General features: G+C 46.6%; 1 protein-coding gene across 1 annotated transcript in view; it reads right to left on the bottom strand.

Annotated features, from left to right (window-relative positions):
* Nucleotides 1-17,008, bottom strand: part of Dip2a (disco interacting protein 2 homolog A) — an 87,137-nt gene that overhangs the window by 9,298 nt on the left and 60,831 nt on the right. The window contains exons 20-33 of the mRNA XM_059243896.1: nt 16,603-16,686; nt 16,083-16,248; nt 15,369-15,496; nt 11,725-11,839; nt 9,855-10,056; nt 9,130-9,239; nt 8,975-9,055; nt 7,529-7,652; nt 5,287-5,408; nt 5,034-5,145; nt 3,509-3,618; nt 2,660-2,790; nt 1,488-1,656; nt 976-1,146 (exon numbers count right to left, since the gene is read on the bottom strand). Coding sequence (XP_059099879.1) covers nt 976-1,146; nt 1,488-1,656; nt 2,660-2,790; nt 3,509-3,618; nt 5,034-5,145; nt 5,287-5,408; nt 7,529-7,652; nt 8,975-9,055; nt 9,130-9,239; nt 9,855-10,056; nt 11,725-11,839; nt 15,369-15,496; nt 16,083-16,248; nt 16,603-16,686 — 1,825 coding nt within the window. The remainder of the gene's footprint in view (nt 1-975; nt 1,147-1,487; nt 1,657-2,659; nt 2,791-3,508; nt 3,619-5,033; nt 5,146-5,286; nt 5,409-7,528; nt 7,653-8,974; nt 9,056-9,129; nt 9,240-9,854; nt 10,057-11,724; nt 11,840-15,368; nt 15,497-16,082; nt 16,249-16,602; nt 16,687-17,008) is intronic.

Raw genomic sequence — 17,008 nt, 5'->3', positions numbered from 1 at the left:
CTACACCGTCATCTGGAACTCACAACAGTCAGAGCAGAGCCTTTTCATGGTTGAGAGGGCATCAGCAAAAAGAGGTGGGAAGCAGGGTGACACCTTCTAGACAGGTGTAGACTCTGGAGCCAAGACCTGCCCTGCACATGAGCCACCAAGAGAATAGGGTACATGCCGAGCACATGCTTCGGGAACCCAGAGAGGTTACTTTGTGGAGATTTCAGCATTTGATATGTCAGACAGCTGATTAGTATTTGGCTTTAAGACATGCTTAGAAAGAAGTGAAATAGAGACTAGTATAAAAATCAGAAAACAGGGATAGCTACTGAAAAAGCCTTGTGATCTCACGTCAATTCTGAAACTTCTTAGGTTACTAATTCAGTGACAGTCCTAAACTAACGTGGACAATACAAACGATCACCCTTATTAGTGCTCCAACTGAAAATCTGTACATGTATAACATATATGCATGTATGTGCGTATATATGTACATATACACATAAACGTGTGTGTGTGTGTGTGTGTGTGTGTGTGTGTGTGTGTGTGTGTGTGTGTGTGTGTGTATGTTTTTTAAAAGCAAGAGTCTCTCTATGTAGCCGTGGCTATTTGGAATTCACTGTGTAGACCAGGCTACGCTCAAACTCACAAAAGATTCGCAATTTACTATGGATTCTTAGGAAAGCAGGTTCAATCTTGCTTTTAAAGATTATCTGCATATAATATTTAACTTAGAAATGCTCATAGATACAATAGTCACTGCTCAAAAACAAACTTTTTTCCTATCTAAACAGTCCTGTTCATCATAAAGAATAGTGTGTCTTTCTAAACAAAGTCCTCATAGTTCTCAAAGCTGAACGGTTATGTGGAAATGTAACATCCACAACTCCAAGGTGGAGAGAGAGATAAAGCTATGTTCTAGTGTCAGTCTAGGAACACGTTACTCTCTGGTGCAGGTGCCAGTGATCCTAGGTGCAACCAGCTTACCTGGAGACAGATGGCCACATTGACCCTGCACCCAAAGGTGGTGCTCACAGCGCGTGCAGGGAGGCCCAGGTCTTTGAACAGCTTGGAAAAGGACTGTGTCAATGAGATCCGGGGCCGCTCCTCAGCCACGACCATGCACGTGCGCACACAGGACAGGTTCACCCCCTTCATCTGCAGAAGAGCAAGAAGTCATTGGACAACACACACAGTCTGGGGCCCTCAGCACTGCCTGTCCAAAGGAATTTCTGTGGGATACCCATGGGGTCTGGCTGCAGATCTGGGCACATAAAGGCAGGTTTGGACACAAACCCACTTCCTCTAGTTCTGCCTTCGTCTAGGGAATTCTAAGCAGAGAAGCACTGGTGAGGACCCTGAAAGTCTATGACCAACCCCTGTCCTGCCTCCTCACACACCCTCCTCTCCCCTGGGTGTGCAGCTGGGGAAGAGACCTTGGCAGATGTGTATGGGCTTGGAAGAACCACCGTGGCTGTGCAGCCCAGCGTGGCACTTACCCTAAGGGCACCGGTCTGTGCACCTAGACCCTTGGTGCACATCTCCATCACTGAGTAGGAACAGAAGGTAACACGGGCCTTGTACTGGCTGACAGCAGATAGCCAGAGGGACACGTTGCTCTCCAGCTCCAGTGGGGGGACGAGCACTGACTGGTGTCCAGAATAGACGCTGTGAGGAGAAAGACAGTTGAAAGGAGCCAGTGCGCCGAGCCCCAGGCTCCTTCCTCACATAGACCATTTCTCCAGCCTGAATGGGCACAAGTCTGTTCTGAAGTTCAGTGGGAGTTTCGCAGAAACACACTGTGCAGTGTGGTCCTGCACTCTACCCCATCAATCCAAAGCATCGGGAACAATGTATAGAAGAGGCTTCCTGAGTACAGAGGGGGTCACTACTTTTTAGCATTTGAATGACCACAAGATTCTTCCCAATCACTATTTTTTTTTTCCTTCGAGACATGGTTTCTCTGTGTAGACCTGGAACTCACTCTATAGACTAGGCTGACCTCCAACTCACAGAGATCCTCCTGCCTCTGCCTCCCGAGTGCTGGGATTAAAGGAGTGCACTACCACCCCCTCTTACCAATCACTAATGATGGGCAGTGTTTGCATTTAATGAAAAACACTTTTAGTCTTTTCCTTTTTTTAAAATGATCGTGTGTGTGTGTGTGTGTGTGTGATCTATGTAGGGTGCATATCCCATGGTGCATTAGTACAGGTCAGGGGGCATCTTCACGGAGTCTTTTCTCCTCTCACTTTGATGTGGGTTCAGGGGTTGAACTCGGGTTGCCAGGTTTGCACAGCAAGTGTCTTTACCTTCTGAGCCACCATGCTGGCCTTTATTTTTCTTTTCTCTTCTTTTCTTTTCTTTCTTTTTTGAGACAGGGTCTTACTATACAGGCCTAGCTGGCCTGGAACTTGCTATGTAGACTAGTCTGACCTCAAACTCAGAGGTCCACCTACTTCTGAATAGCAAGTGCTGTGATAAAGGCATATTTCACCATGCCTGACTATTTTAATTCTTTTATTAAGTTGTAAACCCAGATTCTAACCAGCAAACAAATCCATTCACACTTAAGATTGCTAGACACTCAAAAAAACCATTTATGGGTCTTACATTCTGAAGAATCACACAAGCCACACAGGCCCCAGGAGCCATGGGTGCATGCCCTCACCTGCACAGACACCACAGTGCAAAGCCAAGGCCACAGTAAGGGTCCAGGCAGATGGCAATCTGCCGTGAGGGGTACAGCTCACACTGAAGCTTTATGGAGCGGCACAAGGCACTTGTGGCTGCATGTGACATCTGCAGGAGTGAAGAAAAGGCCTGCTCAGGGCTGTGAAGGAAGAAAGGGTTAGAGGCCATGTCTGCTATGCACCGTGGTTGGCTGGGCATGCAGCTCCACATCACTTTCTAAGAAGATGGGTGGCTCATGCCCCCATAGAACCTGAATAATACCCACAAAAATTGCACACAGAACTCTCTGAAACAAGATCCTATGCCAGTAAATAACATTCTAACTGCACCATTACAAAATGATGTATTTGTTTTATTTATATGTATGAGTTTATGTACACCATGTGCATGGCTGGTGTCCGTGGAGGCCAGAAGAGGCTGTCAGATCCCCTGGAACTGGAATTACACGTGGCTGCAAGCCGCCTGAAATAGGTGCAGGAACCTGGGTCCTCTGCAAGGGCAGCCAGCGCTCTTAATGCTGAGCTCTCACACCAGTCGCTTTAAGTGTACTCTTGACTCACATGAAATAAACTCAGCAAAGTCACCTCAATCTGGAGTCCAGACACAGCTACAAACAGCAAAATGTGCAGTATTCTCAGGTGTCTGATTCTGGCTTTCACCAGTGTTTAACATAAATTTTAAGACACAATATTGCTGGTTTGTGCTTCGGATAAGAAACATCTGCCTAAGGCGACCACACACACCCTTCCTATTTGTAGCCTCACCCCTGCCCACTCCCTCAGTGTTCCCATGAGGTTGAAGCCAACAGGAACCCGTGAGGTCCTACCTTTACTCCAGCTAAGATCCCTGTAGTCGACACACTGAAGTCCAAGTACGCAAGCACATCTGGGGAGGGTGGTCTGAAAATGCTAGCGACCTTCTTTTTTGGAATGTCGTCTGTTAAATAGAAGATACCAGTGACTAACGTCACAGCCTGTACAAGTAAAAGCTTCAACTTCCCCAGAGACAGATGTGTCACAGAAGACAGGCTACCGGAGAGCCGGGGGTGTATTGTGTTGGCATGTGGGGAAGTTCACTCTTTCAGGAGAGCTCACTGGTGCAGGCTCACCATGCCTGTTCTGTGGGTGTGGAGTCTGGATGCTGAAGGGAACAGGAGAAAGCACTTCACTGCTAAATGGGGAAGGCCGGGGTGCTGAGGATACGCCAATATTGCAGAGGCTGCGGCAGAGCTACAAGACTAGCCAGGCAGACAGACTCTTGGGGTCTGTGTGCTTCAAGTTCATGAGGTAAACACTGCTACTGTCTGCTGTACAAACGGGCACAGGTTCAAGAAGGGCAAGGCTGAGCTCTTGAGACTGAAGGATTCTGGCCAGCTGGAGCACAGAGCCTGACCCCTGGCCCGTATCAGCTGCTCCAGTACTAGTTCCTCTTGCCTGCCACAGTATCAGGCACACAGCTACATTAGCCTCTGGTTTCCATATAAAGCAGAACTTCAGAATGCAAGGGTATGATGGAAAAGGAGGTTCCTGCCACTCAGAAGCCAGTCCTCGGTCCCTAGTGGTGCTGGGTGTCTGCTAGGCCGAGCAGTCTACATCTGAAAAGCAGAGTTGTCCTTAGCCCGCCCTGGTGACTCAACCATAAGACATAGCTTCTTCCCAGCTGGTGTGATGGCATCTCAAGGGGCATGATGGCATTCACCAGTGATAATGACAGGGATTCTAGGGGGTACACAGTGAAAACTGTGCCCCCAAGGAATCAGCAAAAACATGTAGACAACTGCCAGCTAACTATGTCGGCAGGAGGCAGTGGGGAACAGGATTTCAGCCTCCAACATGAGCATGGGGACTGCTCATGGTAGGCCCAGAGTGGAGAAGACCTCATATCCTAGACAGGGAGCCAGGCCATGCCTGCAACAGTGGCATCCAATGCCCCACTAACACTGTGCCTGCTCTACCAGGTAAACCCAAGAAGGCATCTAGTCATTAACAAAGCTGATCTATTTATCTGAACATTTATTTTTTCATGTTTTTTATTTTATGTGTATATATGTATTTCTGAGTGTGTGTGCATATATATACATGTATATATATGCACAATATACATGCAGAGGTCACAAAAGAACATTGAGTCCCTTGGTACTGGAGTTACAGGCAGTTGCAAGCTTCCACATGGGTGCTGACAACCACATCCCAGTCCTCTGCAGGAACAACGAGTGCTCTTAACCACTGAGTCCTCTCTCCAGCTCCCTCACGTTTTTGTTTTTATGTCAACAGCGTAACACCATCGACAGAAAGCCTTCAGGAAAGAAAGCAACAGTCTGTCTCTGCAGGGCAGCTGCTGGAGACACATACCTGTATCTAGGATGGTGGGCCAGGTCCTGACATCTACAGCGGCAGCCGCTTCTTTGGACCTGAGCAGCCGTGTAATGGCCTGCGTGCTAAGGACACACGCAGATTTGCTGACCTGTGTCACATGGAAGCAAGAACCCAAGTGAGCTGTAAGCCTAGGCCTCTTGTCTGCATATCCCTACGCAGAGAAGAGCATGCATGGCAAGCGCCGTGACCCCGCCCAAGAGGACATGGCCCGCCAGCAGGGAGCGCGTACCTCTACAATCATCTTCACAGTGGGCAACGTGGTGCCAAGGTTCTGGGGGTGTGGGGGTCGCACAGTGACAGGCACACAGCCACAGTACAGGCAGCCATAGAATGCAGCGATAAGATCAACCCCTGGGGAGACAGGGCGCATGGTCAACACTGGGTTCAAGAGTGTAGGCACACAATTTCAGGTCTGATGAGGACAACCTAGAATATTTGTCCACAGATAGAAAAGGGACAAGAAGGCAAGATGTCCTTTTGATACAGCCATGGTTAACTCCAAATGATAAGGTTGGAGTTCACCAAACCTAGCACTGATAGTATGTACAGAAAGGAGGGCACCCCTCCACCCTGGGAGGGGGTCTCAGGAAGGGCCATGAAGATGTGGGGCTGGGGGTACACCAGGTGCTCACATACTGTAGTGGGAAGATCCTTGCCCTGTACAGCAGTAGTAGACCTTTGGTCCACCAGACCCAGGTGCTACAAGGGCTGGACAAGTCTGCATACACAGACCTCAGAGGACAACCTTTGAGACAAACTGCTTGCAGTGGAGTTTCCCCAGCCACCACATCAAGAGGAGCCATTCCTTCAGACACCTATGAAAACTTAACAGTCTATCTCAAAAGGTATTAAAATGCATTAGAGAATAATATTAATAGAAACCAGAATTTCTAAAAAATATACATGAATAGAAATATTAAAAATTCATTTCAAGATAAAGATGCAGCTTGAAGGAACACAAGACAACAGAATCTTAAGATAGAAGATAAGGATGACATTTAAAACTCTGAGTGGGAAGGAGATAAGAGAAGAGGAAATGTCAGTTACTAAAGGCAGATAAGGACCCACAGATGGAAGGAGCAGAAGTCCATGGAGAGAAGCAAGGGGTCAGAGGGCACAGTGGGAAGATGACGTTCAAGAAACTTTCTTCAATTAAAAGACATGAAGACCCACATTTGGAAAGACCCTGGACATGAGAGTACTGAGTTAATAACCAACATTAACCCTGTGACATACTAGACTTTGAAGACAGGGAAACACAGTAAAAGATTTCGCCCACTAGAGCAATGGGACTGTTTCGGGGGGAGATGGCATTCATTGCCTTTGTTATGCCAGGAACAATGGAGCAATGGCTGAGGACAGCAGTGGTTGATCATATACACCGGGGGTTTTCACGGAGCATAAAGTGAGTGCTGATCCCACATGGCTCCCTAAGGAGCCCTCCAGGAGAGGAGATCTAGAAAATCACTTCCCAGTGGCTGAGACAGATGCACTAAGGGGACACACACACAGCTGGTACAGAACTGTAGACATGGGACAGTGTGAAGGGAAAATGAAGCTGTGGCAGCCGCTGTCTGAGAATAGCATCTGCCATGTGCCGCAGCCCTAATAAGAGGGTGAGACAGAGCACCTGCCCAGAGTGTGCAAGGTCCTGGCTTCACTTCTCCATGAAAAAAGTGGGTGGGGTACAAGTGAACACATGCCAAAAAGTTCAACTTGTTCTTAAAAAAAAAATCACCAAGGTGCCTGAGGTACTGTCATAATTATTTTGAGAATGTGGCATGTAATGAAGGATACAAAAAAAATGTGTAATAATAGGACATTCCAATCTTGCTATGTCCTAAAGCAGTGGTTCTCAACCTGTGGGTCTTGGGCTCTTTGGGGGTTGGATAACCTTCTCATAGGGGTCACATAGCAGATCTCCTGAAGATCAGATATTTGTATCATGATTCATAACAGTAGCAAAATTACCGTTATGAATGCATTAACAATGAGAATAACTTCATGGCTGGTGGTCACCACCATGACACGAGGGACTAAAGGTCTGCAGCATTAGAACAACCATCCTAAAGAACCAGGGGCTTTAAAGTAGGAAAGCGATCTTAGGGAAGAGGTTTAGTAAAACCCTGTGGTTCGAACTTGAGTAGGAAGTGACAGTATGAACCAGGAACTCTCTAAGAAACACAACTACGCGTCAAAGTCTAGCCCTGCTCACAGCAGCCAGTGGCAATAGCTGCCCCTCACCCCCATCCCTTGTTCTGAGATGTTGTGCCTGGACGGGTGAGAGTCTAGCTGTAGTGAGACACACAGGACAAGCCTGAGAACCTGTCACCCTGACAGCAAAAAAGCTACCAAGACCACTAGGGACAGAGGTCCCCCCCCAGAGGGTTCTGGTGGCACTGGCATCACAAGAGTACGGAGGGGCAGAGCTCAGCTTCCAAAGGCCAGGAGAGGGTCTTGGGTGCATTTACCTGGGGGATAGACTAAAGCCACGTGGTCCCCAGCATCCAGGCGCCCCTTCTCCATCAGAGCCGCGGCCACTCTCTCAGCCCTTTTGTGCAGCTGGATACAGGTGGCAGTGCTGGTGACTGTGCCCTGGAGAAGAATCAAGTTCATTGGTATGCTGGCATTTTCAGACAGAAGAGTGTCTGCTCTGGTACCTCTGTGCATCCTTCTGCACACGGGGCTCCTGTGGTCAGGAATCAAATTATGTCAATGCTAGGCAATACTGGGCTCCGTAGTACAGATGCTTGGAGCAGAGGGCTAGGCATCTCTGAGTGGCCCAACCTGAGCCTAGAAAGGTAAATATTTCACTCATACCTGACAGAGCCAGAGTGTAACAAGCCAGAATACCCATGCCTGGGACCCATCTGAATCCTGAATCCTTTCCCTGAGACCTGCTCACTGGCTTCCCCACTTCGAGCCCACAGGACATTGCCCTCTGGTCCCTGTCCAGAGCCAGTGTTCACATTTCCACTTCTCCCCACAAGCTGACTACATCTTCACTGACAATCACTATCTGTCGGCATAACTTAGAATTCAACTATCAGATGGACGTTTATGGAGACACACCAGGAAGCAAGACAGCCTCTCACATAAGAAACTTCAGTTTTTAACAAAGAAGATTTTCTGTTGTTTAATCACAGTGGGCATCAATAAACACTCTGAATGACTTGAGCATGTAGCCCTGTGCTACACTTGAGGCTGAGAAAGGAAGATGGAGAGTTGAAAGCCAGCCTGGGATATACAACAAGATCCTGGCAGATAAAATTAAATAAAAAAGCAAATCTCCGGATGAGCCAAGAGTACCAGGGTCTAACTTCTTGCATTTTCTGATATCATGGTACCTGCTCTTTGTGACAAAAATCAAGGTCTCTTAAAGCATGTTTGATGTAGCTGGCAGGGGAGTCACACAAGGTCTTCACATTGCTTGTTTCTATAATCTTGCAATGTGAGGGATATAGAATCTCCTTTAGATTCCAGGCATTCTGAGTATGGTGTAGAGCATTGACAGGTATTCAGACCACACAACAGTGAATTTCTCAGCCACAAAGGAGAAGTAGTGTGGAGCAGCAAATAGCGTTTGCCATTTCAAAGATCTACGCAAATGTACGAAGTCTGAATGCGTAAGTTTTATCACATAAACATTTCCTTTTAGCTCATAAACCCAAGTATTTACACAGATACAGTTCCTAGTAAGAAAATTGAACTGACAAAAATTTTCCAGATAAATTCAAAGTCAAACAGGAAGACTTTTTGTCAACTGCACAAAGCACAGGTCTCTACAAGAAAAGCAACAGGCAGAGAGAACCCTGCCACAGAAGGGATCAAAACCTAATAGCATTCTATTGTCCTAACAAAAATAAGGAAGACTTGGAAATGACAAAGTGGAAAGACCCCCAAAGTCCTGCACTTACCTTGGCATTCAGCAACAAGAAGAGTGGGTGGTCGGGAGTGGTATGAGCTCGCCACTGCAGCACATCCGCCAGGAACAGGAACTGCACAGAGAAAGGATGTTTGGCACCTGCACAGTATCTTGGATGCCACACACACCCTAGGAGCCACCCAGTACCTTCCGGGCCTGGTCACTGTCCTCCAGGTGGGCCAGCTCTCTCCCAGAGGCCTGCGCAATCCTTTTTCCAGCAACTAGATTCCCAACAATCATTGAGGCTGGTCCAACTTCTATAAACATATTCCAAATGACAAGTTGGGAACTTCTGATCCATAAATGTCACTTATATATAACACTTGATACTTTTGAAACATACCTGAATTGGGTATTTGACTCTTTTCTTAAAATAAAAATATTCAGAATCACTCTTAAATACAATCAGTAAAAGAAAGTTAGCTTTTCCTATTTATATAACCAAAGCAATGACAAACTGAATATAATAGTTAAACTGGCCTTTACACTTAGTTTTGTGTTAAATCAGACACAGGAAATTGGCCCTTGAGAAACTTCCATTCTGGCAACCTAATGGCCACCAGAGGCTCCTTGGATTCCAGAGCCCACATCTACTTATAGACATCATTTCTACCTCCAAGGAGCCACCCTTAAATTTACCATTAAAACTGGTTCCTAACAAGCAGATAGAAACCAACAGGCAGATGCACCAGCAACATCCCCTTTTGTGAACTAGGAGCTGGTACATACACACTCTGATCCTTAACCCCAGGACCAGAAAGGTGGGTACTTACTATTGCAAGATCGAATGCAGCTGTACCCCTAGCCAGGACTGCAGTCAACATCAATTTTAAAGCCAGACTTATTAAGTCTTATTATTGGGTACAACTAACCTGGCTGCTTCTGGCGAGGCTTGGGAAGGTTGGTAACACAGGTGTGAGGGCACATCAACACGTTACAGGGGTGTAGCATCCCTTCCAGAAAGCGCTGCTTGGTTTCGGAAATGTGAATTCCTCCAAGAGGAGCCTTGGGCAAGGTGTTGGCAGGTACCAGGGCCAAACAGTACACACCCACCTGGTGGATGCTATCGATGGCCTGCAAGGCAAGAACTCTGCTGAGCACATGCTGCCAGCCCACAGGGGCGAGAACTGGAAGGGGACACCACACAGAACAGAAAACTGAAGTGCTGAGGTCCAGGAGGCCGAGCGACCTCTGAAACATCTCGTTACGCAAAGAAGATGGAGAGTGTGCCTATTTCTACCATAAGATACAGAGTTTACAGACACAAACACATAAACCTATGTAACTGCTTTTATTAAAAACATAAAGCTCAGTAGCCACAAAAAACATAGTGAGGCCTCTAGCTGGGATGAGGTGTACCAAAAATGACAGAAGCTAGACATTCTGAACTTGGAATTAGGTTTATATTTCAAACACAACCACTGAAGTGTAAAAAGCAGCCCCTAATAACTGAAAGTAAAAAGAATGTACTCAATCAGAATTTAGCTAGCAGCATAGTTCAGAGGCTCAATTTAGTGTGGCTTTAAACAGTCTTGATAGTTGATCCTCAGGGAGAAGTGCTCAAAGGAAGAGAATTGCAAAATCATGTGAGCTGTTCCCAGCTCTCCTGTCTGGGTCAGCACAGAGACCACACTGTGGGACACTGGAGCCCAGTGGCCAGAAGTCACGGGGTGATATCTGCCTAGCTGTTGGCCAATACATTGACAGGACACTGACGTAAGAGGAAACTGTACAGTCTTGAGTTTGAATAAGAACTCTCAGCATAAATTCAGAATACAGAGAATCTTACATTTTCTATTCTGTCTACTGAAAAGGGCCCACGGTCATGACTAAGCAATAACCAGTAACGACGAAGTGATAACCGGAGTAAGGTCAAGTTCACAGACAGTGGCCCCCAATACCCCACTCAAGACTGCACAGGACAGGTACCCTTGTGTCTGGCCTACCTGTTCCTACTGTGGCCTCAGAGACCTCAGGCTGTGTCAAGAGATTCCCATTGACCTCTGGGTAACAGTCATAGCTACAACACATTGAAACCCAGACATAGTTCATGAGAAAACAAACAAGCCAACTCAGGGATCACCCCAAAGGAGTCAGACTCTGAAATCCATTCACCATCTTTCCTTCCTGTATGTTCTAGTTAATGATGAAGGATGGATGAAAAAGTCACAGTGTGACTGCTATAAAATCAATAGATCACAAGCACAGGACATAAGGGTACCAACAAAGGGGAGCCCCAGGCTCCCTGAACCACCTTCAACAGGAGTCTGGCCAGAAAACTGGCCTATTCCAGTCAAGCCTCCAGATCCACTGAACAGGAGCCAGACACAGAGACACAAGACATGACTACAAAAGTATGGTCAGGTCAGACTGAGGAAATGCCACTCCACAACCTGTTTTCCTCAAAATTGCCACAAAAATGACAGGGTCATCTACAGACTAAAAAGAACTTGTCCCTACCTATGTCATGACAGTGTCATACTAAATAATCACTAGACAGCTAAGGAAATTTGAACTGTTAATTTTAAGGTATGTTAATAGTATTTATGGAGGTACACATGAAGCAGTGTGATGGAAATGGGGGGCTACTATGTTTTGTTTATACTTGACAAACCTGAAATGCTCTATAACAAAACAAAGCGTGGCCTCTCTGACTCTCGTGGCGTAGGTGTCTGTTTCCCCTTTAACTGTCTGTCGTCTATAAACATGTGCTGGGAACAGTGACCATCCCCGTAAGCCCACCTGTAGCACACGGCTCATCCACTGGAAGCTGTCTTCCTCGGAAGCATCAGGCCGCTGTTCAGCCACCAAGACAATCCGGTCATCGTGCAGCACAGTCACGGAGAACACAGCGATCCTGAGAGAAGGCAAAGGCAAAGTGGCTATACAGAAGTGTGGTGTCCTCCCTCTCTCAACCAGGGCTATATGAAAGATGCCAAGTTCTGCGTAGTAAACACATTACTCATTGTAAATGCACGAAGTGACCTGTCATTCAACTCACAAAATGAGAAGATTGCAGTACTAAGCACAAATGTTTAAAAGCTTTTTTTGTATTTACTTTTTTTTTTTGTTTTTACATCCTAACTATAGTTTTCCCTCCCTCCTCTCCTTCCAGTCTCTCTTCCCCACCCACCCCACCCAGTCCACTCTTCCTCCCTTCACTCCACTCTTCCTCCTCCGTTTCCCTTCAAAAAGGGCAAGTCTCCCATGGATGTATCAACTGCCATGGTATATCAAGTTGCAGTGAGACTAGGCACCTCCTCTCATATTAAGGCTGGACTAGGACACATGAATCTCACTGTGAAGGGGAAAATTTCATAATTCTGTGTTAATGTAACATTTCCTTGTGAATAACTTTAAAAGTTTTACTTTGTAAACAAAAGATCAAATCCTTCAATAATGAGTTGATTAATACTAATTGTGACTGATTTATTTGGACTTGTTTCTACTACCCAACTTTACAGATTTCAGCAAGTCCTCTTCCATTTACATTTCTCTCCCTAAGGACTGAAGAGATGGCCCAAAGGTTAAAAGCACTGGCTGCTCTTCTGGAAGACCTAGGTTTGATTCCAAGCAACTACATGGTAGCTAGTGATCTGTAACTCCAGTCCCAGGGACTCTGATGCCCTTTTCTGGACTCTGTGGGCACCAGGCACACAAATGGTACACAGGTATATACACAAAATACCCATGCACATAACATAAAAATAAACCAATGTAATTTTTTCTGTTGTCCTACAGCATGTGCACCTGGCAGCTCCTGTGTGGTCAGAGGAAAACCTTCAGGAGTCAGTTCCCACTGTCCACAGTGTGAGTTCCAGGTTTGAACTCGCTTCCTTCCTCCCTTCCTTCCTTTCTTTCTTGTGTTTGTGTGCCTGTTCTTGTTTGTGTATGTATTTGCCTATGTGTTCACAAGCACCTTTCTTACTGTTTTGGACTAGCAAGGTTATCTCTGTCTTCTTCCATCAAAGTTAAAAAGTCGGGTTTCCCCACCAAACCTCTTATGTGAGAAAGTCTACCACTCTAATTCTGTGTCATCACAGAGAGATGTTCTCTTACCTTCTCCTTTAGCTAGTGTGCCCACGTGTTCTGTAACACAGCATCTACACCCCACTCACACATTGTTTTATTCAGCAAGCTTTCCTCAGTGCTGTCTTCCTGTCATTCTTCTTGTAGCATTCCTAAATTTACTTCCCTAATATGCTGTCTAAGTTTTTCAATACGGAATTTATTGCGACAAAATCCCGAAATCCATATGCCTGAGATTCCACAAGCTAAGGGACAATATAGATAGGCACTGTACTGTTTAGTTTTTTGTCAGCTTGTTACAGGCTAGGGTTACCTGGGAAGAGGGAACCTTAATTAAGAAAAGGTCTCTACCACTACACTGGCTTGAAGGTAAATCTGTTGAACATTTTCTTGATTGATGTGAGAAGGTCCAGCCCACTGTGGGTGGTACCAACCCTAGGCACGCGGTCCTAGGTTATATAAGAAAGCAAGCTGAGCAAGACACGAACAGCAAGCCCATCAGCAGCGGTCCTCTGTGGCCTCTGCTCCGGTTGCTGTCTCCAGGTCCCTTCCTTGAGCTCTTGCCCTGACTTCCCTCTGTGATGGACTGTAAGGTATAAGATGAAATAAACCATTTGCTCCCCAAGTTGTTTTTGGTCATGGTGTTTATCACAAAAACAACTAGGACAGGCAGAAAATTTAGCTTAGAACTTGAAAACATTCCTCTGCCATCTCAGCAAATCAGTTCCACTGTGTGGAAGTCTGTCACCTTCTGTTCAGCATCCCCACAGCTTTCCAAGTAAGAACAGCTGGCCTCTGAGTCGAGTGTGCCAGCTTCCCGAATCTGCAGACAGCTCTTCAGCTTCATGCACACCCTCCTCCTGAGTTGCTAACTGGATTCCCTTCCTCTCTCCTACTCCTTTTCCTAATTCCTTTCAACTTTCTATTTCTTTATTCTGGAGTAGTTTCTTAATCTCATTTTCTACATTATGCAGAATGTCCACTCACTGAGATGCCTTTATTACTCAGGTCCCAGGAAGAAGCAGGCAGGCTACCCTGTTTGCAGAACAAAATCACCCCACATCAGTAAGTCACTTGGGCTGGCCTGACCTTATCAAGGCACTTGCTCAGGTCCAGTAGGATGTGAAGAAGCAGTCTCCCCAACTCACTCAAAACCAGGGAGTATATATCCCTAATGAGTATCTCCATGGGCATCTCTACCTATAGCATCTGAGTTTCTGCTTCAGGGGACAAACCATTGGCAAGGTATCTGTGCCCCAGAACACTAGCACCTTTTGCCCACTTGCTATGACTCCCTAATTATTTCTTTAGTGCATGTTCAAAGGCAGGGCCTAGCCTGGCTCACAGGTACAATAACTAAAGTTAAAAAAAAAAAAGGCATGCACACATCCTTTTGAGAAGAATAAAAATGTAAAGGCAGTTGGCTGGACAGACCAAAAGGACAAAGAACTTAGGAGTGGGAGGAGCTAGACAAAATCCTTTCTCAACCCTTTCTCCGTTATGTCACAGGCCCGGAGGTACGGTCATCTGCTTAAGAGACAGGAGAGTCTCTAACGTCTTTGCTTAATAAATACAGCAAAGCTGAGGACATTTTTTCCCAGGAGCAACGAATACGTTGTGTCTTCCAAAATCCTACTAGAAAGAAGAGTCTGCCCTCAGTAGTCACAGAGTGGCACTGTTCCCGAGACAACGTGGAAGCTGGCAGCTCCTCGCTTCTCAGCAGCCGACAGCCCTTCAGCCTTTCACCCAATCATGTATTTGGATCTTACCCTCCTTCTGAATTTTTTGTTTTGTTTTGTTTTTTTGAGAAAGGGTTTCCCTGTGTAGCCCTGACTGTCCTGGAACTCACTCTGCAGGCTAGGCTGGCCTCGAACTCACAGAGATCCACCTGCCTCTGCCCCACCCTCAGGTGTGGGATTAGAGGCATGTGCTGCCACCACCACGCAGCCTCCTTTTGAAATTTTAATTAACTTGTTTGTTTGTTGAATATGGATGTTTTGCAGGCATGTACACCTATGTTCCATGTGTGTGCCTAGTGCCTGAGGAGGCCAGAATAGGGTGTCAGATACCCTGGAACTGGAATTACACCTTCCTAGTGGTGCTGGAATCGAACATAGTGCTCTTAATCTCTGAGACACCTCTCCATCCCAGACTTTACTCTCTTAAGGAACTGAACAAAATGGAAAATGAAGACATTTAGCTCTGCTATCACTAATGCAAACAGTTTTCTCTCTCTTTGGGTAACTTTCCTGATATATTTGTAAATTCAGGTTTACTGGCTTTTCTCTGCTACACGGACTTCCCAGACTTTAGTACAGACGAGATCGGAACCCAGGTGCGGGTCCGCAGTGCTTCACCTGCCTCTGTAGACAAACTTCATGGGCTCCACAGCCAGGGCAGTAGCTACAATGTCATCTGCATTATGTCTGCGTACTCCTACAACCATCAGCCCGTCCAGCTTGCCCACGACGAAGACCAGGTTGTCCTGAGAAAAGGGTGTGGTCAGGCCTCATGAGAAGAATTTGATAGGACAAAGAATCCAGCACCTCACACAGGGTCAAAAAAGTGATTGCACTTGAGTACTCGGTCGGGTGGAACAGACTACGTGGGTTAAGGGTGGCACTGAAGGGTGGGGAAAGGGTGTCGTGACAAAAGGGCTAGAACGCTGTGGGTGAGTAGGCGAAGGCCTCTGAGGCTGCGGCAAGGCAAGGCTCCCGGTGTGGTGTGTGGCCCGTGAGCTAGCCCATGAGCTAGCCCGTGAGCTAGCTGCAGCTACAGACAGGGCCACATTATGCTGCCCATACTAAGCAGTCCTCGACTGCAGACACCCACCAGGGGAGCACTCCCCTCCCTGAGCTGAGATAACCACTGTTGCTGGGAAAGGATAAATAAAATCATCTATCTGAGAAAAGGTGGGCCAAGCCGCTACAGAATGTATTCGTTTTAACGTATTTTAAACATCAAATGATAAAAACGAAAACGCCTGTGGCTGGATATGCACTACATGCAGGTAAAGAACAGGTCAGGGTGGTCAGCATGAATGACCAAGGTGCACAGAAAACCAAGGGCACCAGGGACAAGAGCACATCTGCAATGAAGTGTTCCTTTTCTCCACCAACACCTCTGCCCATGGACGGGTACGGGTGGTCATACTCACAGGCCCAATAAATCCAGAAGGCCCGTCCTGGTGAAAGGCCGGTCAGACACGGGGACTCCATCCGCAGTGACTGGGACAGTCTGCCAGGACAGGGGAAGAGGATATCAGGCGGCAGACAACTCAATGACTACTAGAAAGGGAAGGTCGACAAGCAGCACAACTCAACAACAGCCAGACCAGAGTGGCGCATGATTCAAACGTCTCTTGGTGATGAAGCTCAGGGGTGCAGAGTTTTAAAGATAAAACCCACAATTCTATCAGTACTCAGGGGGGAAGGCATCGGTAAGGGAGCTGGAGCAGCCTGGTAGCGTCTGTCTTGTTGCAGAGCTTGGCAGTATTTTCCAAACACTACACGGCAACTGCTTTTATTTATACTTCCTCTTAGTTATTTCAGTTTTGTAGCTTGCACAAACATTAATTGTTTTGGTTAATACATTTGGACCACAGTCTGGATCATGGACACTTCCAAAGCACTGCCAAAGTAGATGTGGCTATTGGAGTGGAAGGCTGAGAACTGCCTAAGCAGATACAAAATAGAGCTAGGACAAGATGGCACTACCTTAATCATTTCATTAGTCATTTCAAATACCACAAACCGCCTGCAGCCCAGGGTTTAGTGTTCCATAGAAAAAAGGGACTCCCAGGGCACCCGGCCCTTCACAGCCCATTCTCTCCTCTTGACTGCTCTACTGAGTGGATATACCACCTAAGCAGGATCCGAACCACCCTCGTGTATTTGTATGCCTAGTTCCTGGCAGCACCTGTCCTTACAAGACTCATGAATAACAAGGATCATAATGTGAACCAGCTGAGGTCCTGTTAAGACCTTCTGATGGCCAT

The sequence above is a fragment of the Peromyscus eremicus genome, chromosome 16_21 (assembly GCF_949786415.1).
Source record: "Peromyscus eremicus chromosome 16_21, PerEre_H2_v1, whole genome shotgun sequence".
In the NCBI taxonomy this organism is placed as follows: Eukaryota; Metazoa; Chordata; class Mammalia; order Rodentia; family Cricetidae; genus Peromyscus; species Peromyscus eremicus.
Note: the sequence above shows the minus strand (reverse complement) of the source record. Positions and strands in the feature narration are given on the sequence as shown.